At 53.4% G+C, this 20,756-nt stretch overlaps 3 protein-coding genes across 8 annotated transcripts; all 3 read left to right on the forward strand.

Moving 5' to 3' along the window:
• Positions 1-1,717: 1,717 nt before the first annotated feature.
• On the forward strand, positions 1,718-13,133 carry PLAAT1 (phospholipase A and acyltransferase 1). 5 transcript variants are annotated; one of them, XM_030226965.2, is made up of 4 exons: positions 1,718-1,873; positions 2,330-2,525; positions 2,723-2,991; positions 3,379-3,690. In XM_030226965.2, the coding sequence occupies exons 2-4, from the start codon at positions 2,408-2,410 to the stop codon at positions 3,499-3,501; spliced, it is 510 nt and encodes a 169-aa protein (XP_030082825.2). In that variant the 5' UTR covers positions 1,718-1,873; positions 2,330-2,407; the 3' UTR covers positions 3,502-3,690. The 5 variants fall into 5 exon arrangements, with proteins under 5 accessions (XP_030082825.2, XP_050833805.1, XP_050833806.1 ...); XM_050977848.1 differs by lacking the exons at positions 2,330-2,525; positions 2,723-2,991; positions 3,379-3,690 and adding exons at positions 11,460-11,649; positions 11,842-12,110; positions 12,493-13,133 and having other exon boundaries at positions 1,723-1,873; XM_050977849.1 differs by lacking the exons at positions 1,718-1,873; positions 2,330-2,525; positions 2,723-2,991; positions 3,379-3,690 and adding exons at positions 5,973-6,044; positions 6,508-6,697; positions 6,890-7,158; positions 7,547-7,657.
• Positions 13,134-16,780: 3,647 nt separating this feature from the next.
• Positions 16,781-19,638, forward strand: LOC127059066 (phospholipase A and acyltransferase 1-like). 2 transcript variants are annotated; one of them, XM_050977845.1, is made up of 5 exons: positions 16,781-17,042; positions 17,510-17,720; positions 17,917-18,167; positions 19,135-19,291; positions 19,394-19,443. In XM_050977845.1, exons 2-5 carry the CDS (start codon positions 17,603-17,605, stop codon positions 19,426-19,428), a joined length of 561 nt encoding a protein of 186 aa, XP_050833802.1. In that variant the 5' UTR covers positions 16,781-17,042; positions 17,510-17,602; the 3' UTR covers positions 19,429-19,443. The 2 variants fall into 2 exon arrangements, with proteins under 2 accessions (XP_050833802.1, XP_018768503.3); XM_018912958.3 differs by lacking the exon at positions 19,394-19,443 and adding an exon at positions 19,490-19,638 and having other exon boundaries at positions 16,785-17,042.
• Positions 19,594-20,502, forward strand: LOC103815634 (phospholipase A and acyltransferase 1-like; the record flags this gene model as incomplete). The annotated part of the gene is made up of 2 exons (XM_050978128.1): positions 19,594-19,743; positions 20,122-20,502. Coding segments are annotated over 2 exons (402 nt in total), but the record flags the coding sequence as incomplete, so codon positions are not given.
• Between the last annotated feature and the right edge of the window lie 254 nt (positions 20,503-20,756).

Raw genomic sequence — 20,756 nt, forward strand, 5'->3', positions numbered from 1 at the left:
GAGCACTAAATGGCAAGGCCTGGCTGAACTGATGCCCACCATTTACATAACAAAGGGCAGGGGGTCCTGTGCCACAAGCACATGTACAGACACTCAGAGATACTGCAGGAGCTGAGGACCCCAAACTGTGAGGGTACAAAATTCACAGGGTTTCTTTTGTTTGGGGCTCCTCCTTGGAGGCATCCAGCTCAAGCTCTTGCTTTGTTTTGCACCATGATTAATTTATTTTAAGGATCCAGATGTTTGAGACTCCGCTATGGCAATCCTGGGGCTGTGCAGGTGAGAAAACTTTGGATGTGTGAATGTGAAGTGTACTGGGAGTCAAGGGGGACACCTCAAAGGGACTCTGACAGGGCCTCAATCCCAGCTCAAGTACAGCAAGTGAGACTGCCAGAGTGGGTCCTGGATGGTTGGACAGGAGGGTTTCCTTAACAGGACTTTCTGGTTTTGCTTCTGTAATGCTTGTTATTATTTAATTATCCTTTTTCCTTTCCCTTGTGTCCCTAAAATCATGTGTATTGTTAGCCAGAGAAGTATTTGCAGTCTCCGTGGTGAGTTAGGTTATTCTGGTCCATTCAAGAGCACAGCAGCTGCCCATACACACAGGCTACATCTATTTTGGGAGGGGTATGAATAGAAAGGGCCTTTCAACCTCATTACACAATGAAAATGAATCAGTGAGGGAAGCCTACTCGTGCACAAATGAACTGTCAACTTTATGCTGGAATTTCACTGTGTTTATAATACCATCTTTGCTGCCTGTTCAGTGGCAGCTTCTATTGCACTCTCGTGCCTGCCACAGCATGATTCTGTGACTGCCAAGCAGTGCTGACCACACTGACCTCCCTTTGCCCTGGGTGGGAGCACAGGCCAGACTCTCCCCTGCAGGATCCCAGCCCAGACTCCCCCAAGCAACAGGACCCTGCTGTGCCCAGGTAAAGCAGATATCTGGGTTTCCATGTATATGTTAGGGGTTTTTTTCATACCACAAGAATTGCCTTGGTGATTAAATTTCCACTGCAAATCTTTGCAAATAGTTCAGATTTAAAGAAGGGGATGATACAGAAAGCAGAACTATTGTTCAACACTCCTCTGAATTAACAATGTCACTGAAAGACAAAAAGATGGCAAATCTTCCACTGCTCTCATCTTTTGTATCAACCAGCTTGCTTGCCTGACTTCTGAAATGCAAGGCTTTAAATACTGCTTAGTTCAACTTACCCAGAGGGCACTTTTCTCATTAGTTTTAGCACACTGTGCCAGCAGCAGTAAAGGAGATGGCTGTACGGGCTCAGCTGTGCTTATTTCTTGGACCAGGATCCTGGCCGGGCACAATCATTAAATTCCTCTGCTGTCCCAAAGGGAATGTACAGGCCACGCTATAAAAACACACCCTTTTCCCTAAAATTATTTCACTCAGAGCTCCACCTCTTTTGTTTCTCATCACGGTGAAGAAGTAGAAAGGCAGCACCCCATTTTTTTCTCGAAAGGTTTCCTGCTGAGGGGCGCTCACTCACCGCTCAGCAGAGCGGGACCGGAGCCACTCCGCGGCTGGAGGGGCTCGAGGAGCTGCGGAAGGCTCCGAGAAAGTGGCAATGGCACGCCCTCCTCGGGGGCAGGATCGGATTTTCCACTAAACCAGTGGTTTTCGAAACAATCTCGGGAGCGGAGCGTCAGGATGGGAGGGACGGTGGGAGGGAGAAGGCGGGGGTGGTGGGACGGGACGAGATGGAAGAGGAGACGGACGGGGTAGCTCTCGGTCAGCGTCGCCCGTGAGCCCGACAGGATCGGCGCAAGCGCCATTTTCATCCTATTTATAGCGGGAGCAGCGGGCCGGGAGGCCGGCCACGGCAGCAGCGGGACAGGCGACGGGGTGAGCGGGGCTCGGGGGATGCCAGCGGGCGTTTCCAGCAGGATGCGGCCCCTCCAGGCTGCCGGCGGCGGGCGCGGCTCTGCCGGGCGGCCGGAGGTGCTCCAGAGGCCGAGCACGGCGGGCAGCCCCGGGCAGCCGCGTCCCGGCACCGGAGCGGGCCCGGCCCGGCCCTGGCAGAGCCCCGAGCGGAGCGCGGCCGGGAGGGGAGCGCGGGCACGGCGGGCGGGCGGGCGGGCGGGGGCAGCCGGGCACGGCGGCAGCAGCCGGACGCCCGCACGGCCCGGCGGAGCCCCGGCGGATGCGCTGCCTGCGAGCGGGGCCGTTCGCTCCCTCACCTGCGCCGGCGGGCGGCAGCGGCCCCGAGCCGGCTCCGGCCCTGCGGGACCCCCGCTCCGGCAGCCGCTGCCCTCGGCGCCCGCCCCTGACACACACCCTCCGTGCCTGCGCTCCCGGCAGCTGCCCCTGCACAGCCCTCGCCTTCCCGCTGCGCTCTGCCCTGCGCTGAGCCAGACCAGCTGACTGCACCATCCCGAGATGGCAGAAGGCAGACGCGACCCCCAGCCCGGGGACCTGATCGAGATCGACCGGCCAGGTTACCAGCACTGGGCCCTCTACATGGGGGATGGATATGTCATCAACGTCACACCTGTAGGTAAGGCTTGTGCAGCCTGGCAAGGTGCAAAATGGGTGTTGAGATGCCTCAGGAGCCCTGTCTCCCTCCATGGGCTACTGCTGGTAGACTCTGTGTGTGTAGGTGACGTTTCCAGTAGCAAAGGAAACCCATCTGAGGTCGTGGAGAGGCCAGAGAGGGTCTGCCTGCCTGCCTTATCTCTTCTCTGACTTCCCCAGATGATGGAGCCCCATCTCTGTTGGTGAGCACCACATCAGTATTCACCAAAAAGGCCAAGGTGAAGAAGCAGCTCCTAAAGGTGGTGGTGGAAAATCATAACTGGCGTGTCAACAACAAGTATGACCGCTCCCGCACTCCTTTCCCTGTGAAAGAGATCATCCGGCGTGCTGAGCAGTGGATTGACAGGGAGGTGTCATATGATGTGCTTACCAGCAACTGTGAGCACTTTGTGACAATGCTTCGATACGGAGAAGGAGTCTCTGAGCAGGTGAGTGGCACGGGGTGAGCCCCTGGGTGCCTCCCAGAGCAGCTCCTGGCTGCTGGCTGTGAGCCGGGCACTGGGACACAGCCTGCAGCCTGCAGGGGACAGCCGAGTGCCAGGCGTGGGCTCCAAAGCAGCGCTGCCTCCCCAGAGCCCCTGCCCCTGGAGGGTCCCTGTGCTCTGTCTGCAGCCTGACAGTGCCCTCTCCCTGAGTGCCACCTCCTCGGGGTACAAACCTGGGTGCTGCCCCTTCTGCTTTTGGGGCACATGCCTCTCACTGATTTATTTACCCTGGATATCCCTGCCTTTTCTAGATTATCATACTGGGGGTGGGGGGGAGTAAACATAAGTGCTCCTCATATTTCCAGCCTGTGTTTTACTTTCCCTTTATAGGTCACAAAAGTAGTAATTGGTACTACAGCAGCTGTAGGAGGTATCCTTCTTGCTGGTCTTGCCACCGCTGTTGTGAAGGGCTTGTTTGGGGACTCATCCAAGAAAGAGAGAAAGTACTATTGATGAGCTGTCAGGAAGAGCTCATGGCAGGGGGATCTCCTGGCCACAGCAGTCACTGGTCAGCTTTTTCTGCACCTGCCATCAAGGCTTCCTAGCAACTGTGCCACCCTTGCTGTAATCATTAAATAATATTAATATAACAATAAATAATTAATATTTAATTAAATAAAATGTCAGAAATCCAAACTTTAATTGCCAAAAAATCTTCTTTTATCTAACTTTGCATCCAAGTTCAACTGTTCAGCCTTGCTTTTTCCTGCTCTATCATTAAGTAATGACAAGTCAGGATTGGCACCATTTAGAGTGACCTCCAGTAGCACTAGCCTGGTTGCCATTTCTACTTTTATTTCATTGTCTGTGTTGATTTTTGTGGTTGTCTGGGCACATTTGCACTGGTGCAGGCCTTTCATCCATTTTCATCAATTGGCTCCTGTAAACTTTTTCTGTATATCTGTGATTTTGACCTCAACTTTCCAAAAAAGTCAAACAAGTACTGCTGAGGGTTTTCCAGCTGAGGGTCTCTGTAGGTGGGAAAGCCCTGGCTGCAAGTCTGCAAAGGAGCAGGCAGGGCATGTACAGTGTCTTGAGTCTGTACTTGTGCTGCTTTAACTGAGAAACTCCTGGGAGATGGGAGGGAAGGTCAGGTCTTATAAGCTGTACCCCTCAGAGTTCTACAGGAGTGCTCTGATTTTGGCATGATGGTGTTTTGTATGGTTTTTCCCTGCCTACAAAGTGTTTACAAATGTACTGAGCCACACCATTTCCTTGTCACAAAGCTGATGTGTGCATTGTCTTGGAAGAAAACTCTTCAGGCTAAGTGTGCTTTATTGTCCTGGATGCCTTGAGTGTTTGGAATCAGTTTACCTGCATCCTACCTGTGAGACACAGAGCCTGTGTTGCTTTTCTTACAGGCAACTGCCTGGACTGCAGGGCCAGGTGAGAGCAGCACAGCTGTGTGTGAGAGGCTGGCTGGTTTTGTCTGCTCTGACAGGTTGTCCAGGTTTAACCCCAGCCAACAGCAAAGCACCAGGCAGACACTTGCTCAATCACTCCCGTGCCAGCCCCATGAGGGAGGGAATCAGAAGAGTAAAAACCTGTGGCTTGAGATAAAGTTGGTTTAGTAGGTAAACCAAAAGCTTTGCATGCAACAAAGCAAAACAAGAAATCACTTCCATTGTTTTTTTAGACAGCAGGTTTCCAGTGTTTGAAATAACCAAGCCAAAGTTTCCACTTGTATTTTGTACTGCCCTTTGTTACTACATCTGAAGAATGTTCTTAGTTTTAACACAGGGAAACACATTACAATCAAACTGAAAGTGAAACTCCTTTCTGGATTCCTGAAAATGGAATTGAAAGTTCTTTTATGGCTAAGCTATTAAGGTGGTTATACAGAACTTCCGAACTTTCCTGCACTCAGCATTCTCTCTGCACACCCTGACAAGTGAGTGCTGTGTGAGGGCAGCATATGGACCTCCCACATCTCTACTTCATCCTGGAATACAAGAGAACTGGCATTAGTTTGTCTGAGGAATTGTCTTCTTGTTCTTGAAAGCTGTAACATTTTCCAAAGTGCAGAAGTTTGCAGCTGTGCCAGGCATCTCTTTGCAGTCAGGATGATGTTGTTCATTGTGTTATGCCTTTCCATGGAGCCTGGTGGGTGCATTGACAGGATTTGGTGGAACACTGCCCAAACAATAAGGTGAGAGTGTGAGGAGGAGCAGAAAAATCCATCACTTGCTACATTCTACACTTCTGAGCCTTTCTAGGAAATGCTGACAAGACCTGAGACCTGGTCAAGTTGCCATGGAGTAGAGTCAAGGCTGTTCTTTTCCCAACAGCTGAGAGAACTCTCGTTGCCTGTGCTGTGTTGCACACCCAGCTCAGGCACAGTGTGTCCCTAAAAAGAATGGCATTTGTAGGACATTAAACAGTCTGAATCTAGTGCACAACAGAGGATGAAAACCTGGGTTGATTCAGTACCAGACAGGGAAGCCCCAACATTGTGCAGCCCCAAGCCTGGCTCAAGGGCCTCACCTGGTCCTCTTCATTCTGTTTGTATGTGAGGTAGTGTACATCTAATCCATCAAGTTGTTGCTGCGAAATTTTTTGCATTTCCACAACGCCATTTGCACTGACCCTTTACATTCTCTCTGGGTTGGTACTGGTTGACTGGTACGCAAGCCAGACTATAAACATGATCCAGGCGTTGTTCTTTTACAAGATGATATCCTGCCATACGTACAGGAGCAGTGTCAGGGTTGTTGCCTGCTGTGGAACAGAAGAACTCCTTGAGGACAGGGGCATCTGGCAAAGAGGAGGTGACCCAACTGCTATGGGGCAGGACCAGATTTTTCACGCAGCGGTGCTTTGGGCAACAACCTTGAGAGAAGAGCCTTCCTGGAGTAGGTAACGGGCCCCGACGTGCTGGCCCCGGGGAAAAAGCCAGTGAGCCCAGCGGGTCACACCCAAGCGCCTCCTGCTCCCTATTTATGGCGGGTAGAGGGAACTTTGAGCCCGGCCACGGCAGCAGCGGGACAGGTGCTGAGGTGAGCGGGGCTCGGAAGCTGCGAGCGGGCGTTTCCATCAGGATGCGGCCCCTCCAGGCAGCCGGCGGCGGGCGCGGCTCTGCCGGGCGGCCGGAGGTGCCCCAGAGGCCGGGCACGGCTCGGCACGGCGGGCAGCCCCGGGCAGCCGCGTCCCGGCACCGGAGCGGGCCCGGCCCGGCCCCGGCGGAGCGCCGAGCGGAGCGCGGCCGGGAGGGGAGCGCGGGCACGGCGGGCGGGCGGGCGGGGGCAGCCGGGCACGGCGGCAGCAGCCGGACGCCCGCACGGCCCGGCGGAGCCCCGGGCGGATGCGCTGACTGCAAGCGGGGCCGTTCGCTCCCTCACCTGCGCCGGCGGGCGGCAGCGGCCCCGAGCCGGCTCCGGCCCAGCGGGACCCCCGCTCCGGCAGCCGCTGCCCTCGGCGCCCACCCCTGACACACACCCTCCGTGCCTGCGCTCCCGGCAGCTGCCCCTGCACAGCCCTCGCCTTCCCGCTGCGCTCTGCCCTGCGCTGAGCCAGCCCAGCTGACTGCACCATCCCGAGATGGCAGAAGGCAGACGCGACCCCCAGCCCGGGGACCTGATCGAGATATTCCGGCCACTTTACCAGCACTGGGCCCTCTACGTGGGGGATGGATATGTCATCCACGTGACAGGTAAGGCTTGTGCCGCCTGGCAAGGCGCAGGGGGCTTATCGGGTTCTTCTGGAGCCCTGTCTCCCTCCTTGAGCTGGTGGTGGATGTTGTGTGTGTAGCTGTCCTTTCCAGGAGCAGTCAGAAACCCATCTGACATCCTGGAGGAGCCAGAGTGTCTGCTTGACTGCCTTGTCTCCTCCTTGGCTTCCCCAGATGAAGAAGCCTCATCCATTTTCCTTAGCAGCTCTTCAATAAGTGCCACAAGAGCCAAGGTGAAGATGGAGCTCCTGAAGGATGTGGTGAAAAATGATAACTGGCGTGTCAACAACAAGTATGACCGCTCCCGCACTCCTCGCCGCGTGAAGGAGATCATACGGGATGCTGAGCAATGGATTGGCGAGGAGGTGTCATATGATGTGCTTACCAACAACTGTGAGCACTTTGTGACAGAGCTCCGCTACGGTGAAGCACTCTGTGATCAGGTGAGTGGCACGGGGTGAGCCCCTGGGTGCCTCCCAGAGCAGCTCCTGGCTGCTGGCTGTGAGCCGGGCACTGGGACACAGCCTGCAGCCTGCAGGGGACAGCTGAGTGCCAGGCATGGGCTCCAAAGCAGCGCTGCCTCCCCAGAGCCCCTGCCCCTGGAGGGTCCGTGTGCTCTGTCTGCAGCCTGACAGTGCCCTCTCCCTGAGTGCCAACTCCTCAGGGCACAAATCTTGGGTGCTGCCCCTTCTGCTAATGGGGCACATGCTTCTCACTGATTTATTTGCTCTGATTTTATTTGCTTGTTCTCTCAATATTATCATACCTGATGGGTTGTAAACATAACTGCTCATCATGTTTGCAGCCTGTGTTTTGCTTTCCCTTTTATAGGTCGAAGAAGCAATTAATGGCGGTGTTATAGCAGCAGCCCTAGGTATTGTGGCTAGTGTTGCCGCTTTTGCTGCGAGGGCACTGCTCAGGAGATAGTGCTACTGATTGCTTGTCAGGAACAGCTCAGAGCAACGCAGGCGGTGATCCTGGCAACAGAGGTCGCTGGTCATCTTTGGCTATGCCTGTCCTCAAGGCTTTCTAGAAACAGTGTACAATTGGTGTAAACATTGAATAAACCTCGAGAAAAATTCTGAAATCCAGACTCAAATTTCCCTGAAATTCTCGTTTATCTATTTGAGTATAACATTGTTTGCCACTTTACCATTTCAGCCTTGCTTCTCCTTGCCGTCCCAGGAAGGAATAACAAGTCAAGATTGTCACCATTCAAGGTGATCCCCAGCAGCTCGCACTTGCTTGCCACACGAGTTTTTATTTTATTGTGTGTGGTGGCTTTTGTGGTAGTCTAGGAGAAACTTCAAGCGAGTTATCCATTCCTTCCCCATCCCACACACCTCTCCTCGAGTGCTTTGCCGAGCACTGGTGCAGACGTTTCCTCCTGATTTGATGAGCTAGCTCCTGGAGGCTCATTCTGTGTATCGCTGCAATAGAAAGGATTGCTGAGGGCTTGCTGTGTTTTCCAGTTGAAGCCCGGAATGTGTGGTGCCGAGCCTCATCACCGCCACCGGCACAGCGCGGGGCCGGCACAGCGACACCGGCACCGACACAGCGCGGGGCTGGCACAGCGACACCGCCACCGGCACAGCGCGGGGCCGGCACAGCGACACCGGCAGCGACACAGCGCGGGGCCGGCGCTCGGCGCAGCCCAGTCCTGCATTTCCCGCGGCACCGCACGAAGGCTCCGCATCCCCCGAGCGCAGGAGAGCAACACCAGCTACAAAACTGCCAAAGACCCCATTTCCTCCCGCATAAAGGTCCATATAAGGCCCGGGAAAACCATGGATTACTGCACCATTCCGTTGATGTGCCAGGCATATCAGCCACTTCCCTTACAGGACTTATTCACCCGCCATCCATCTCTAGGCAGTCACCCTCTCCTACTCCCAGCATCTTCACAATGACAATGGGAAAAATTCCCCTAGAAGACTAAACCCGTAAGAGTGGGAAAGCCCTGGCTTCCAGGTCTGCAAAAGGACAGGCAGGGAATGTGCCGTGTCTTGAAACCTTATGCAGCTTGTGCTGCCCAAACTGAGCAGCTCCTGGGAGCTGGGGAGATAGGATGGGAGGGCAGGTCTTACAGGCTGTATCCTTCCGTGTTCTACAGGGTCATTCTGATTTCGGTGCGACGGTGTTTTGCTCAGTTTTTCCCTGCCTACAAAGTGTTCCTTTCCCTGGCTCATCTGGCTCTCTTTGGCAGCAGCAGACCCGCAGTGTGGGGAGGTCTGACAGAAAAACTCCAGGTGTGACAGAAAAAGCCCCATTGCCTTTTCCTCAAGCAGCTTTTTCATCCACTGTGCCATCAAAATTTCCATCTTCACCCCTGGTTGTGCTGTGATTGTTGGCCTTCAAACTGAATAAACCTGCTAGGTGATTTTTGTGGTCCCTTCCAAGTCTCAACCCATTCTAGGATTCTGCTCTTTGAGGTGTCAAAAAAATACTGAAGGGCTTAAAGAATTACAAAGACAGCCAGGAGACTTTGTCTGCCAGAGCTGGGGCCATTCTCTCTTCAGTGACCAAATGTAGATTACGAAGCGTTCATAAGTGATCTAAAGCACCAGATCAATATTCTCCCAGCCAGCAGGAAGGCAAAGCCAGGGTCCCTGCAGTGCTGGGAGTGAGGGATGTGCAGAATGAGTTGTGCAGCACCTATGCCTCATCTCCCAATGTACTGAGCCACACCATCTCCTTGTCACAAAGCTGATGTGTGCATTGTCTTGGAAGAAAACTCTTCAGGATAAGTGTGCTTTATTGTCCTGTATCTGGAGGATCTGCCATGAGTTTTTGGAACCAGGTTACCTGCATTCTACCTGTGAGACACAGAGCCTGTGTTGCTTCTGTTACAGGCAACTGCCTGGACTGCAGGGCCAGGTGAGAGCAGCACAGCTGTGTGTGAGAGGCTGGCTGGTTTTGTCTGCTCTGAACAGGTTGTCCAGGTTTAACCCCAGCCAGCAGCAAAGCACCATGCAGCCACTCGCTCACTCACTGCCCTGCCAGCCCAATCAGGGAGGGAATCAGAGGAGTTGCTGTAAAAGACTTGTGGCTTAAGAAAAAGATGGTTTAGTAGGTAGACCAAAAGCTCTACATTAGAAGAAAGAAAAGAAAGGAATTAATTCACTGCTTTTCTAAACAGCAGTTTTTCAATGTTGAAATTAACCAAGTCAATCTTTCTTTTTATTTTATGTTCTGCCCTTCATTATTACATCCGAGTAAAGACATTGGCTTTAGTTCCAGAGAACACATCATAATGAAACTGAAATTGAAATTCCTTTTTGAATTCCTGGAAATGCAGTTGAGACTTCTTTCCTGGGCAAGCTATTTAGGTGATTATACAGTAACCCATGAGCTTTAACCCTTCTGCACTCAGAGCATTCCCTCTGCACACCCTGACTCTGTGAGTGCAGCATATGGACCTCTCACATCTCTACTTCATCCTACAATAAAGAGAACTGGCATTATTTTATCTGAGGAATTGTCTTGCTGTTTGTGAAAGCTCCAACGTTTCACAGAATGCAGAAGTTTGCAGTTGTATTGTGCTTCTCTATGCTGTCAGGATGATGTTGCTCATCATGGGATGTCTTTCCTTGGAGCCTGCTGGGTGCATTGGCGGAACACTGCCTGAAGGATGTGGTGAGAGGGTGAGGAAGAGCAGCAGAATCCATCACTTGCTGCATTTTGACCCTTTGTAGGAGCTGTTGGCAAAGCCCAAGACCTGCATTAGCCATGGAATAGAGTCAAGGCTGGTTTTTTCCCAAGACATGAGAGAAAAAACCTTGGTTGTGGCCAGGGGCAGGGGCACAGCCTGTTCCTAAGCAGAAGGGCTTTTGTAGAGATTTGAAGCATCTGAATGTGGTGCGCATCAGAGGATGAAAACCTGGGCTGATTCAGTGCAGGCCAGAGAAGCCCCTGCACTGTGCAACTTGGTCCCCTTGTCTGTGTTTTTCAGTGGGGTTAACATAAATCTAATCCATCAGCTTTTTGCTGCAAAGACTTTTGCCTTTACCCGAGGCCATTTGGGATCCCTCTGCAGCATTCTCTGCCATTTTTGGGAGCAACTGATAGACTGGTAGGTTTTAATCATGATCCCGTGGTTGTTCTGCAAGAAAACCTCAAACGGAGTGACAGAGCACAGGGTCAGGGCTGTCCCATCACTGGACTGGAGGATGACTCAGGGATAGAGTCTCCCCATAATGAGGTGGTGGTCCCATTTCCTCGGTACCAAGATGACATTCTCCCCTCGACGGGTGTATTTGGCACTACCTTAGGGGAGTAGAGGCTTGTTGCTGCACGGGACGGGTGTTGCCAGACGTACCGAGGCAGGAAGGGCTGCGACCCCAGAAGGATTGCGCAATTTCCTCTAAAAAAAACTATTTATAGGGGGACCAGCCGGCCAGGAGCCCGTCCCCGACAGCAGCGGGACAGGTGCTGAGGTGAGCGGAGCTCGGGGGATGCCAGCGGGCGTTTCCAGCAGGATGCGGCCCCTCCAGGCTGCCGGCGGCGGGCGCGGCTCTGCCGGGCGGCCGGAGGTGCCCCAGAGGCCGGGCACGGCTCGGCACGGCGGGCAGCCCCGGGCAGCCGCGTCCCGGCACCGGAGCGGGCCCGGCCCGGCCCCGGCGGAGCGCCGAGCGGAGCGCGGCCGGGAGGGGAGCGCGGGCACGGCGGGCGGGCGGGCGGGCGGGGGCAGCCGGGCACGGCGCCCGCCCCTGACACACACCCTCCGTGCCTGCGCTCCCGGCAGCTGCCCCTGCACAGCCCTCGCCTTCCCGCTGCGCTCTGCCCTGCGCTGAGCCAGCCCAGCTGACTGCACCATCCCGAGATGGCAGAAGGCAGACGCGACCCCCAGCCCGGGGACCTGATCGAGATATTCCGGCCACTTTACCAGCACTGGGCCCTCTACGTGGGGGATGGATATGTCATCCACGTGACAGGTAAGGCTTGTGCCGCCTGGCAAGGCGCAGGGGGCTTATCGGGTTCTTCTGGAGCCCTGTCTCCCTCCTTGAGCTGGTGGTGGATGTTGTGTGTGTAGCTGTCCTTTCCAGGAGCAGTCAGAAACCCATCTGACATCCTGGAGGAGCCAGAGTATCTGCTTGACTGCCTTGTCTCCTCCTTGGCTTCCCCAGATGAAGAAGCCTCATCCATTTTCCTTAGCAGCTCTTCAATAAGTGCCACAAGAGCCAAGGTGAAGATGGAGCTCCTGAAGGATGTGGTGAAAAATGATAATTGGCGTGTCAACAACAAGTTTGACCGCTCCCGCACTCCTCGCCCCGTGAAGGAGATCATAAGGGATGCTGAGCAATGGATTGGCAAGGAGGTGTCATATGATGTGCTTAAAAAAAACTGTGAGCACTTTGTGACAATGCTCCGCTATGGAAAAGGAGTCTCTGAGCAGGTGAGTGGCACGGGGTGAGCCCCTGGGTGCCTCCCAGAGCAGCTCCTGGCTGCTGGCTGTGAGCCGGGCACTGGGACACAGCCTGCAGCCTGCAGGGGACAGCCGAGTGCCAGGCGTGGGCTCCAAAGCAGCGCTGCCTCCCCAGAGCCCCTGCCCCTGGAGGGTCCCTGTGCTCTGTCTGCAGCCTGACAGTGCCCTCTCCCTGAGTGCCACCTCCTGGTGGCACAAACCTGGCTGCTGCCCCTTCTGCTAATGGGGCGCATGCCTCTCACTGTTTTATTTACTATGATTACCCCTGACTTATATTTATTATCATGCTAGGGCGTTGTAATTAGAAGCGCTCATCATGTCCACAGCCTGTGTTTTTCTTACTCTTTTATAGGCAGAAAAAGCAGTTTTTGGAGGTGCTACAGCTCTCTTAGGAACTGCTCTTCTTGGAGCTCTTGCTGTTTTGAGAGTTGCATTGTCTGGGGGCAAATCCAAGATATAGTGCTACAGATGGGCTGTCAAGCAGAGATCAGAGCAAGGTGTGAGGATCTCCTGGCAGTAGCGGTCATTGCCCAGCTTTTGCTGTAAATGCCATCACGGCTTCCTTGCAACTGTGCCTACTTTACTGTAAAAATTAAAGAATCCTTCATAAAATGTCTGAAAGCTATACTCATATTTCCCTGAAATTCTCTTTTATCTTTTTGAGTATAGCTTTGTTTGCAACTTTAAAAATTCAGCCTTGCTTCTCCCTGCCATCCCAGTAAGGAATAACAAATCAAGATTGTCACTATTCAAGGTGATCCCCAGCAGCTCGCACTTGCTTGCCACACGAGTTTTTACTTTATTGTGTGTGATGGTTTTGGTGGTAGTCTAGGAGGAATTGCAAGCGAGTTATCCATTCCTTCCCCATCCCACACACCTCCCCTCAAGTGCTTTGCCCAGCACTGGTGCTGGCTTTTCCTCCTGATTTGATCAGCTAGCTCCTGGAGGCTCATTCTGTGTATCACTGCAATAAAAAGGATTGCTGAGGTTTTATCGGCTGAGTCTTGGTGTGTTTGTATTCTGGTACAAAAGACAGAAGTCTGCTAAAGAAGCCGGGAACCTTCCTGAGAGAGAAAGAAGACCCCTCCTTCCGGAGGATTATGACTTCGAAAGTACGGGGCTTTCAGGCAGAAATGTGGAAAGATGAATCAGAGTTTTTTACTAGAAAAAGTTCAGCCCAGGGCGGCCAAGGGCTCACCCCGCGGAGCCCGCGAGCCGCGGAGCGCCGCTGTCCGCCCGGTGCCGCTGTGCCGCGGGCTGCAGTGCCGCTGCCGGCCGGCCGGGGCGCTGCGAGGGCGGGCGGGCACGGCCGCGCCGGTGCTGGGCAGGGGAGCGGCGGGGAACCCGCGAGAGAGCGGCGGCGGCACGGGCGGGGAGCGACACAGCGACACACAGAGCAGCCACCGGCACAGCGCGGGGAGCGAAACAGCGACACACAGAGCAGCCACCGGCACAGCGCGGGGCCGGCACAGCGACACCGCCACCGGCACAGCGCGGGGCCGGCACTCGGCGCAGCCCAGTCCCGGCACAGAGCGCAGCACTGCCCGCGGCACCGCGCGAAGGCTCCGCATCCCCCGAGCGCAGGAGAGCAACACCAGCTACAAAACTGCCAAAGACCCCATTTCCTCCCCATAAACCATTCCGTCGATGTGCCAGGCATATCAGCCACTTCCTTTACAGGACTTATTCACCCGCCATCCACCTCTAGGCAGTCACCCTCTCCTGCTCCCAGCATCTTCACTATGACAATGGAAAAATTCCCCTAGAAGCCTAAACCCGTAAGAGTGGAAAACATTGTAGTGTGGGTTTTTTGTGGTTTTTTTGTTTTGTTTTGTTTTGTTTTGTTTTGTTTTGTTTTTATTTGGCATGTTTGCTGTTTAATTTGTAGTTTTGCAACCCCTTTGTATTGTTCTCCCCCTGTTAGTTAGTTTAGTTAAATGTCAGGGGTTTTGTTTGTTATTTTGCCATTCCCTGTCAAGTTTCAAACCCTCCCCTCTAGAAACTTCCCTGTCAGTTTTGTATTCTTTGAAACTCCATTAGTTTACTTAAGCTGTTCTTCTCCCTTGAATTCTTTTATTGGTTGACACACTGTATTCCCTGCCTTGTGTTCCGCCCACAGTTCTCCCGATTAGCTAGAGATTGTATCCTCCTCTGAGACCTCCCCCAGTTTATAAGCTGTTGTTCGACCCCGGATGGGGGTCCGGGATCCTGGACTCGGGGAGTTTTACCATCAAATAAAGTTACCCCAGTGCCACCCCAGGACCGTGCTGCTGCCTTTTTGTTTCTGCACCAAACCTCCACTGGTAGCTGGGAGTCTGTGGAGCTCGGAAAGGGGGGCCCTGTCGTGCTCCCCTTTATCATCAAGCTGGGACATGGTACACTGTGACAGGACAGCCCTGGCTGCCATGTCTGCAAAATGACAGGCAGGGAATGTGCCGTGTCCTGAAAGCTTAGGCAGCTTGTGCTGCCCAAACTGAGCAGCTCCTGGGAGCTGGGGAGATAGGATGGAAGGGAAGGTTTTACAGGCTGTATCCTTCCGTGTTCTACAGGGTCATTCTGATTTCGGTGCGACGGTGTTTAGCTCAGTTTTTCCCTGCCTACAAAGTGTTCCTTTCCCTGGCTCATCTGGCTTGCTTTGGCAACAGCAGACCCCCAGTGTAGGGAGGTCTGACAGAAAAACCCCAGGTCTGACAGAAAAAGCCCCATTGCCTTTTTCTCAATCGGCTTTTTTGTCCACTGTGCCATCAAAATTTCCATCTTCACCCCTGGTTGTGCTGTGATTGTTGGCCTTCAACCTGAATAAACCTTCTAGGTGATTTTTGTGGTCTCTTCCAACTCTCAACCCATTCTAGGATTCTGCTATTTGAGCTTCCAAAATAAAACTGAAGGGCTTAAAGAATTACAAAGGCAGCCAGAGGACTTTGACCCTTGGAGCTGTGGCCATTCTCTCTTCAGTGACTAAATGTTGATTCCTGTGTGTTCATAAGGGTTCTAAAGCACCAGATCAATCAATTCAAACCCAGCAAGCAGGAAGGCAAAGCCAGGGTCCCTGCAGTGCTGGGGGTGAGGGATATGAAGAATGATCTGTGAAGCACCTATGCCTCATCTCCCAATGTACTGAGCCACACCATCTCCTTGTCACAAAGCTGATGTGTGCATTGTCTTGGAAGAAAACCATTCAGGGAAGGTCTGCTTTATTTTCCTTTATGTGGAGGATCTGCCTTAAGTGTTTGGAAGCAGGTTTCCTGTATTCAACCTGGGAGACACAGAGCCTGTGTTGCTTTTCCTACAGGCAATTGCCTGGACTGCAGGGCCAGGTGAGAGCAGCACAGCTGTGTGTGAGAGGCTGGCTGGTTTTGTCTGCTCTGAACAGGTTGTCCAGGTTTAACCCCAGCCAGCAGCAAAGCACCAGGCAGCCGCTTGCTCACTCACTGCCCTGCCAGCCCCATGAGGGAGAGAGGAGGAGTAAAAGTGAAAAACTTGTGGCTTGAGTAAAAGATGGTTTAGTAGGTAACCAAAAGCTCTTAATTAAAGGAAAGCAAAGGACGGAACTAATTCACTGCTTTTCTAAACAGCAGTTTTACCATGTTCAAAATAACCAAGTCAATCTTTCTTTTTGTCCTGCCCTTTATTATTATATCTGAGTAAAGACATTGTCTTTAATAGAGGAAAACACATCATAATGAAACTGAAAGTGAAATTCCTTTTTGAATTCCTGGAAATGCAATTGAAACAGTTTTTATGGGAAAACTATTTAGGTGGTTATACAGTAACCTGAGCAAACTTTCTCCTCTCAGAGCATTCTCTCTGCACACCCTGACAAGTGAGCACTGGGTGAGGGCAGCATATGGACCTCTCACATCTCTACTTCATCCTGGAAAACAACAGAACTGGCATTATTTTATCTGAGGAATTGTCTTGCTGTTTGTGAAAGCTCCAATAGTGAAACCACAGAATGCAGAAGTTTGCTGTTGTACCGGGCATTTCTTTGCAGTCAGGATGATGTTGCTCATGATGGGCTGCCTTTCCTTGGAGCCTGGTGGGTGCATTGACAGGATTTGGTGGAACATTGCCTGAAGGATTTGGTGAGAGGGTGAGGAGGAGCAGCAGAATCCATCACTTGCTGCATATTGATCCTTTGTAGGAGCTGTTGGCAAGGCCCAAGATCAGCATTTACCATGGAATAGAGTCAAGGCTGTTCTTTTCCCAAGACATGAGAGAAATATCCTTGATTTTGGCCAGGGGCATGGGCACAGCCTATCCCTAAGCAGAAGGGCTTTTGTAGAGATTTGAAGCATCTGAATGTGGTGCGCATCAGAGGGTGAAAACCTGGGCTGATTCAGTGCAGGCCAGAGAAGCCCCAGCATTGTGCAACCTGGTCCCCCAGTCTGTGTTTGTGAATGGGGTTAACATAAATGGAATCCATCAGCTTTTTGCTGCAAAGTCTTTTGCATTTACACAAGGTCATTTGGGATCCCTCTGCAGCATTCTCTGCCATTTTTGGTAGCAACTGATAGACTGGAACCCAAGGCAGGTTTTAATCATGATCCAGCACTTGTTCTGCAAAAACTCATCCAGCAGAATGACAGGGCGAAGGGTCAGGGCTGTCCCATCACTGACTCGACTGGAGGATGACTCGGGGATAGAGTCTCCCCATAATGAGGTGGTGGCCACACTTTCTCGGCAACAAGGTTACCTTTTTCACTCGACTGGTGTATTTGGCACCACCCTAGGGAGCGGAACCTTCCCCGTGCAGGGGCATGGGCGGTGCTAGACGTGCAGCTGCTGTGGCAGGACGGGCAGTGACCCCTGAAGAACAGCGGAATCGTCTCTGCCACGGTATATAGAGCGGGAGCAGCGGGCCGGGAGGCCGGCCACGGCAGCAGCGAGACAGGCGATGGGGTGAGCGGAGCTCGGGGGATGCCAGCGGGCGTTTCCAGCAGGATGCGGCCCCTCCAGGCAGCCGGCGGCGGGCGCGGCTCTGCCGGGCGGCCGGAGGTGCCCCAGAGGCCGGGCACGGCTCGGCACGGCGGCAGCCCCGGGCAGCCGCGTCCCGGCACCGGAGCGGGCCCGGCCCGGCCCCGGCGGAGCGCCGAGCGGAGCGCGGCCGGGAGGGGAGCGCGGGCACGGCGGGCGGGCGGGCGGGCGGGGGCAGCCGGGCACGGCGGCAGCAGCCGGACGCCCGCCCGGCGCGGTGGAGCCCCGGGCGGATGCGCTGCCTGCGAGCGGGGCCGTTCGCTCCCTCGCCCTGCGCCGGCGGGCGGCAGCGGCCCCGAGCCGGCTCCGGCCCAGCGGGACCCCCGCTCCGGCAGCCGCTGCCCTCGGCGCCCGCCCCTGACACACACCCTCCGTGCCTGCGCTCCCGGCAGCTGCCCCTGCACAGCCCTCGCCTTCCCGCTGCGCTCTGCCCTGCGCTGAGCCAGACCAGCTGCACCTGCACGGCCTGACTGCACCATCCCGAGATGGGACAGGAGAATTCCCAACTCCAGCCTGGAGACCTGATCGAGGTCGACCGGCCATTTCATCAGCACTGGGCCTTGTACATTGGGGGTGGATATGTCATCAATTTGACACCTGTAGGTAAGGGTTCTGCAGGCTGGCAAGGTGCAGGGGGCTTCTTGGTGTGCTTCTGGAGCCCTGTCGCTCTCCATGGGCCAGTGGTGAGCCCTGTTTGTCTAGATGGCCTTTCTAGGAGCAAAGGTCAAACCCCTCTGAGGTCATGTAGGTGCCAGAGAGGGTCTGCCTGCCTGAACTATCTCCTCCCTCCCATATACAGGTAGAAAAGATGTACAGCTGGGAGTGCATACGGTTGCAGCATTCATCAGAAAGGTGAAGAAGCAGCGCCTGAAGGTGGTGGTGCGAAATAATAAATGGCGTGTCAACAACAAGTATGACGACTCCTACTCTCCTCTCCCAGTGGAGGAGATCATCCGGCGTGCTGAGATATGTAATGACAGGGTGTTGAACTATCGCGGGTTTGGTAGCAACTGTGAGAACTTTGTGAAAAAACTTCGCTATGGTGACCCGGTGAGTGGCACGGGGTGAGCCCCTGGGTGCCTCCCAGAGCAGCTCCTGGCTGCTGGCTGTGAGCCGGGCACTGGGACACAGCCTGCAGCCTGCAGGGGACAGCCGAGTGCCAGGCGTGGGCTCCAAAGCAGCGCTGCCTCCCCAGAGCCCCTGCCCCTGGAGGGTCCCTGTGCTCTGTCTGCACCCTGACAGTGCCCTCTCCCTGAGTGCCACCTCTTTGGGGTACAAACCTGGGTGCTGCCCCTTCTGCTAATGGGGCACATTTCTCTTGTTGATTTACTTGTTCTGATTATCCCTGCTCCATTACCATGCCTGGGCCTGGGGCTAAATGAAAGTGCTCATCCTGTTTCCAGCCTGAGTTTTAGTTTCCCTTTACCTACCAAGACAGCAAATGTTTGCATGCTGGCAGTAGGATCTTTGCTGTTGTCATCACTGTGTGGGTGGGCTTGCTGAGGGTGAAAACCAGAAAAAAAGAGGCATTGATAGGCCATCAGTGAAAGCTCAGAGAAAGGCAGGGATTCCCTGGCTTCATGGCGTCTCTGCCCAGGTCTTGCCACCCTTTACAGAAAGTATGAAACTAAGGCCCTAATAACTTGTATAACCCAAACTCATCATGCCTGGAATATTTTATATGAATATAGCTTTGCGTGCATCTTCAGCATTCTGGCCTTGCTTCTCCCAGCTGTCCCACTAAGTACTAAGTCAAGCATGTTATCAAAAAAAAAAAATTTCTTTTTGTCTGTGATGAATTTTGTAGTTGTCTGCAAGCACTTGAAAACAAATTTTCCTTTACTTAGGCTTCCACCTCCCTTCCAGTGCTTTGCTAAGGGCTGGTGCAGGCCTTCTGTCACACTTTTTTTATCAGCTGCATCCTACTGACATGTTCTCTGGAAAAACTGATTTTAAGCTTAACTGTCTCACCAAATAAACTAAATTTATTGCTGAATGTTTACTCTGTGTTTTTCAGCTGAGGGCTTCTGTAGGTAGTGAATTGCAAAATCTTGATATGACAGAAAACAAGGACTGCCCCAAACCTGGGGACCTGATTGAGATCCAAAGGGGACCTTACAAGCAATGGGCCCTCTACGTGGGGGATGGATATGTCATCCATGTGACACCTCTAGGTAAGGCTGGTGCAGCCTGGCAGAATGCAGCAGGGCTGTTGGGGTGATCCAGGAGCCCATTCTGCCTTCAGGTGCTGCTCCATGTGGACCTTGTGTGTGTAGATGACCTTTCCAGGAGCAGTCCAAAAGCCATCTGAGGTTTTGAAGGGGCCAGAGAGGCTCTGCCTGCCTTCCTTATCTCCTCCCTGCTTTCCCCAGATGAAAATGGTCCACCCCTGTCAGCCAACAGTAAGTCAACATTCATCAGAAAGGCCAGGGTTACAAAGGAGCTCCTGAAGGTGGGCGTAAATGATGACTGAGCTGTCAACAACAAGTATGACTGTGACCGCACTCCTCTGCCTGTTGAGGAGATCATCTGGCATGCTGAGGGCTGCATTGGCAAGGAGCTGCCATATGATGACCTTGGCATATACTCTGAGGATTTTGTGACAAATCTCCGCTATGGTGACCCGGTGAGTGGCATGGGGTGAGCCCCTGGGTGCCTCCCAGAGCAGCTCCTGGCTGCTGGCTGTGAGCCGGGCACTGGGACACAGCCTGCAGCCTGCAGGGGACAGCCGAGTGCCAGGCGTGGGCTCCAAAGCAGCGCTGCCTCCCCAGAGCCCCTGCCCCTGGAGGGTCCCTGTGCTCTGTCTGCACCCTGACAGTGCCCTCTCCCTGAGTGCCACCTCCTTGGGGTACAAACCTGGGTGCTGCCCCTTCTGCTAATGGGGCACATGCCTTTCACTGGTTTATTTACCATGATTATCTTTGCCTGTTCTCAGTTATCAAGTCAGGGGGTAAATATAAGTGGCTATCATGTCTCTAACCTGTGTTTTACTTTCTCTTTACAGGCCAAGACAACAGTTCAAAATATCAATACCGTTTCTTCTGCAGTGATGTCTTCTATAGGAGCTGGCAGTCTTATTGCTATGGCTGGTATTCCCGTGCTTGGTCTTCCTCTTGTGGCCTCTGCTCCTTTTGTGGCTGCTGGTGCTGGTCTTCTTGCCAGTATTGGTGTCACTTCCAGGATAATTGCTCATTCCATCACTTCTGCCATATTCAAAAACACGGGGAGAAATATACTAGAAAAGACTTGCTGTTAGGAAGAGCTCAAGCAAGGCTTGGAGTCCCTGGCCATTGTTCAGCTTTTGCCACAAGTGTAAAGAAGGCTTACTAGCAACTGCTGTGATAATTAATTCAAAGACATATTAAAATGTAAAAATCCAAACTCATCTTGCCTAAAATTGTCTTTTATCTGTTTGAGGATAGCTTTGTGTGCAAGTAATTTCTCCTTAACTACCCTCCTCTGCCTGCCTAAGACACTGACTTCTTTCTCAAGGTTTTTTTTTTTTCAGGTCTCCCAAAGCCCCATTTCACAGCAAACCATCTTCTTGGGCCTCTATAAGCCAGCTAGGCAGCACTCAGACTCTTCTAGCTCCCTTTCTTCTTTTGGAAGAGATGAAGTTGTATCATGGGGCTTTTTTCC

Source organism: Serinus canaria, chromosome 9 (assembly GCF_022539315.1).
Source record: "Serinus canaria isolate serCan28SL12 chromosome 9, serCan2020, whole genome shotgun sequence".
NCBI classification, from domain to species: Eukaryota; Metazoa; Chordata; class Aves; order Passeriformes; family Fringillidae; genus Serinus; species Serinus canaria.

Excerpts from the sequence above, each read along its gene's own strand:
- PLAAT1 (XM_030226965.2), top strand. The coding sequence starts at position 2,408 with ATGGCAGAAGGCAGACGCGACCCCCAGCCCGGGGACCTGATCGAGATC. Across the intron at positions 2,526-2,722 it reads CATCAACGTCACACCTGTAG|ATGATGGAGCCCCATCTCTG; the intron begins GTAAGGCTTGTG and ends TGACTTCCCCAG. Across the intron at positions 2,992-3,378 it reads GAGAAGGAGTCTCTGAGCAG|GTCACAAAAGTAGTAATTGG; the intron begins GTGAGTGGCACG and ends TTCCCTTTATAG.
- LOC127059066 (XM_018912958.3), top strand. The coding sequence starts at position 17,603 with ATGGGACAGGAGAATTCCCAACTCCAGCCTGGAGACCTGATCGAGGTC. Across the intron at positions 17,721-17,916 it reads CATCAATTTGACACCTGTAG|GTAGAAAAGATGTACAGCTG; the intron begins GTAAGGGTTCTG and ends TCCCATATACAG. Across the intron at positions 18,168-19,134 it reads AACTTCGCTATGGTGACCCG|CTGAGGGCTTCTGTAGGTAG; the intron begins GTGAGTGGCACG and ends TGTGTTTTTCAG.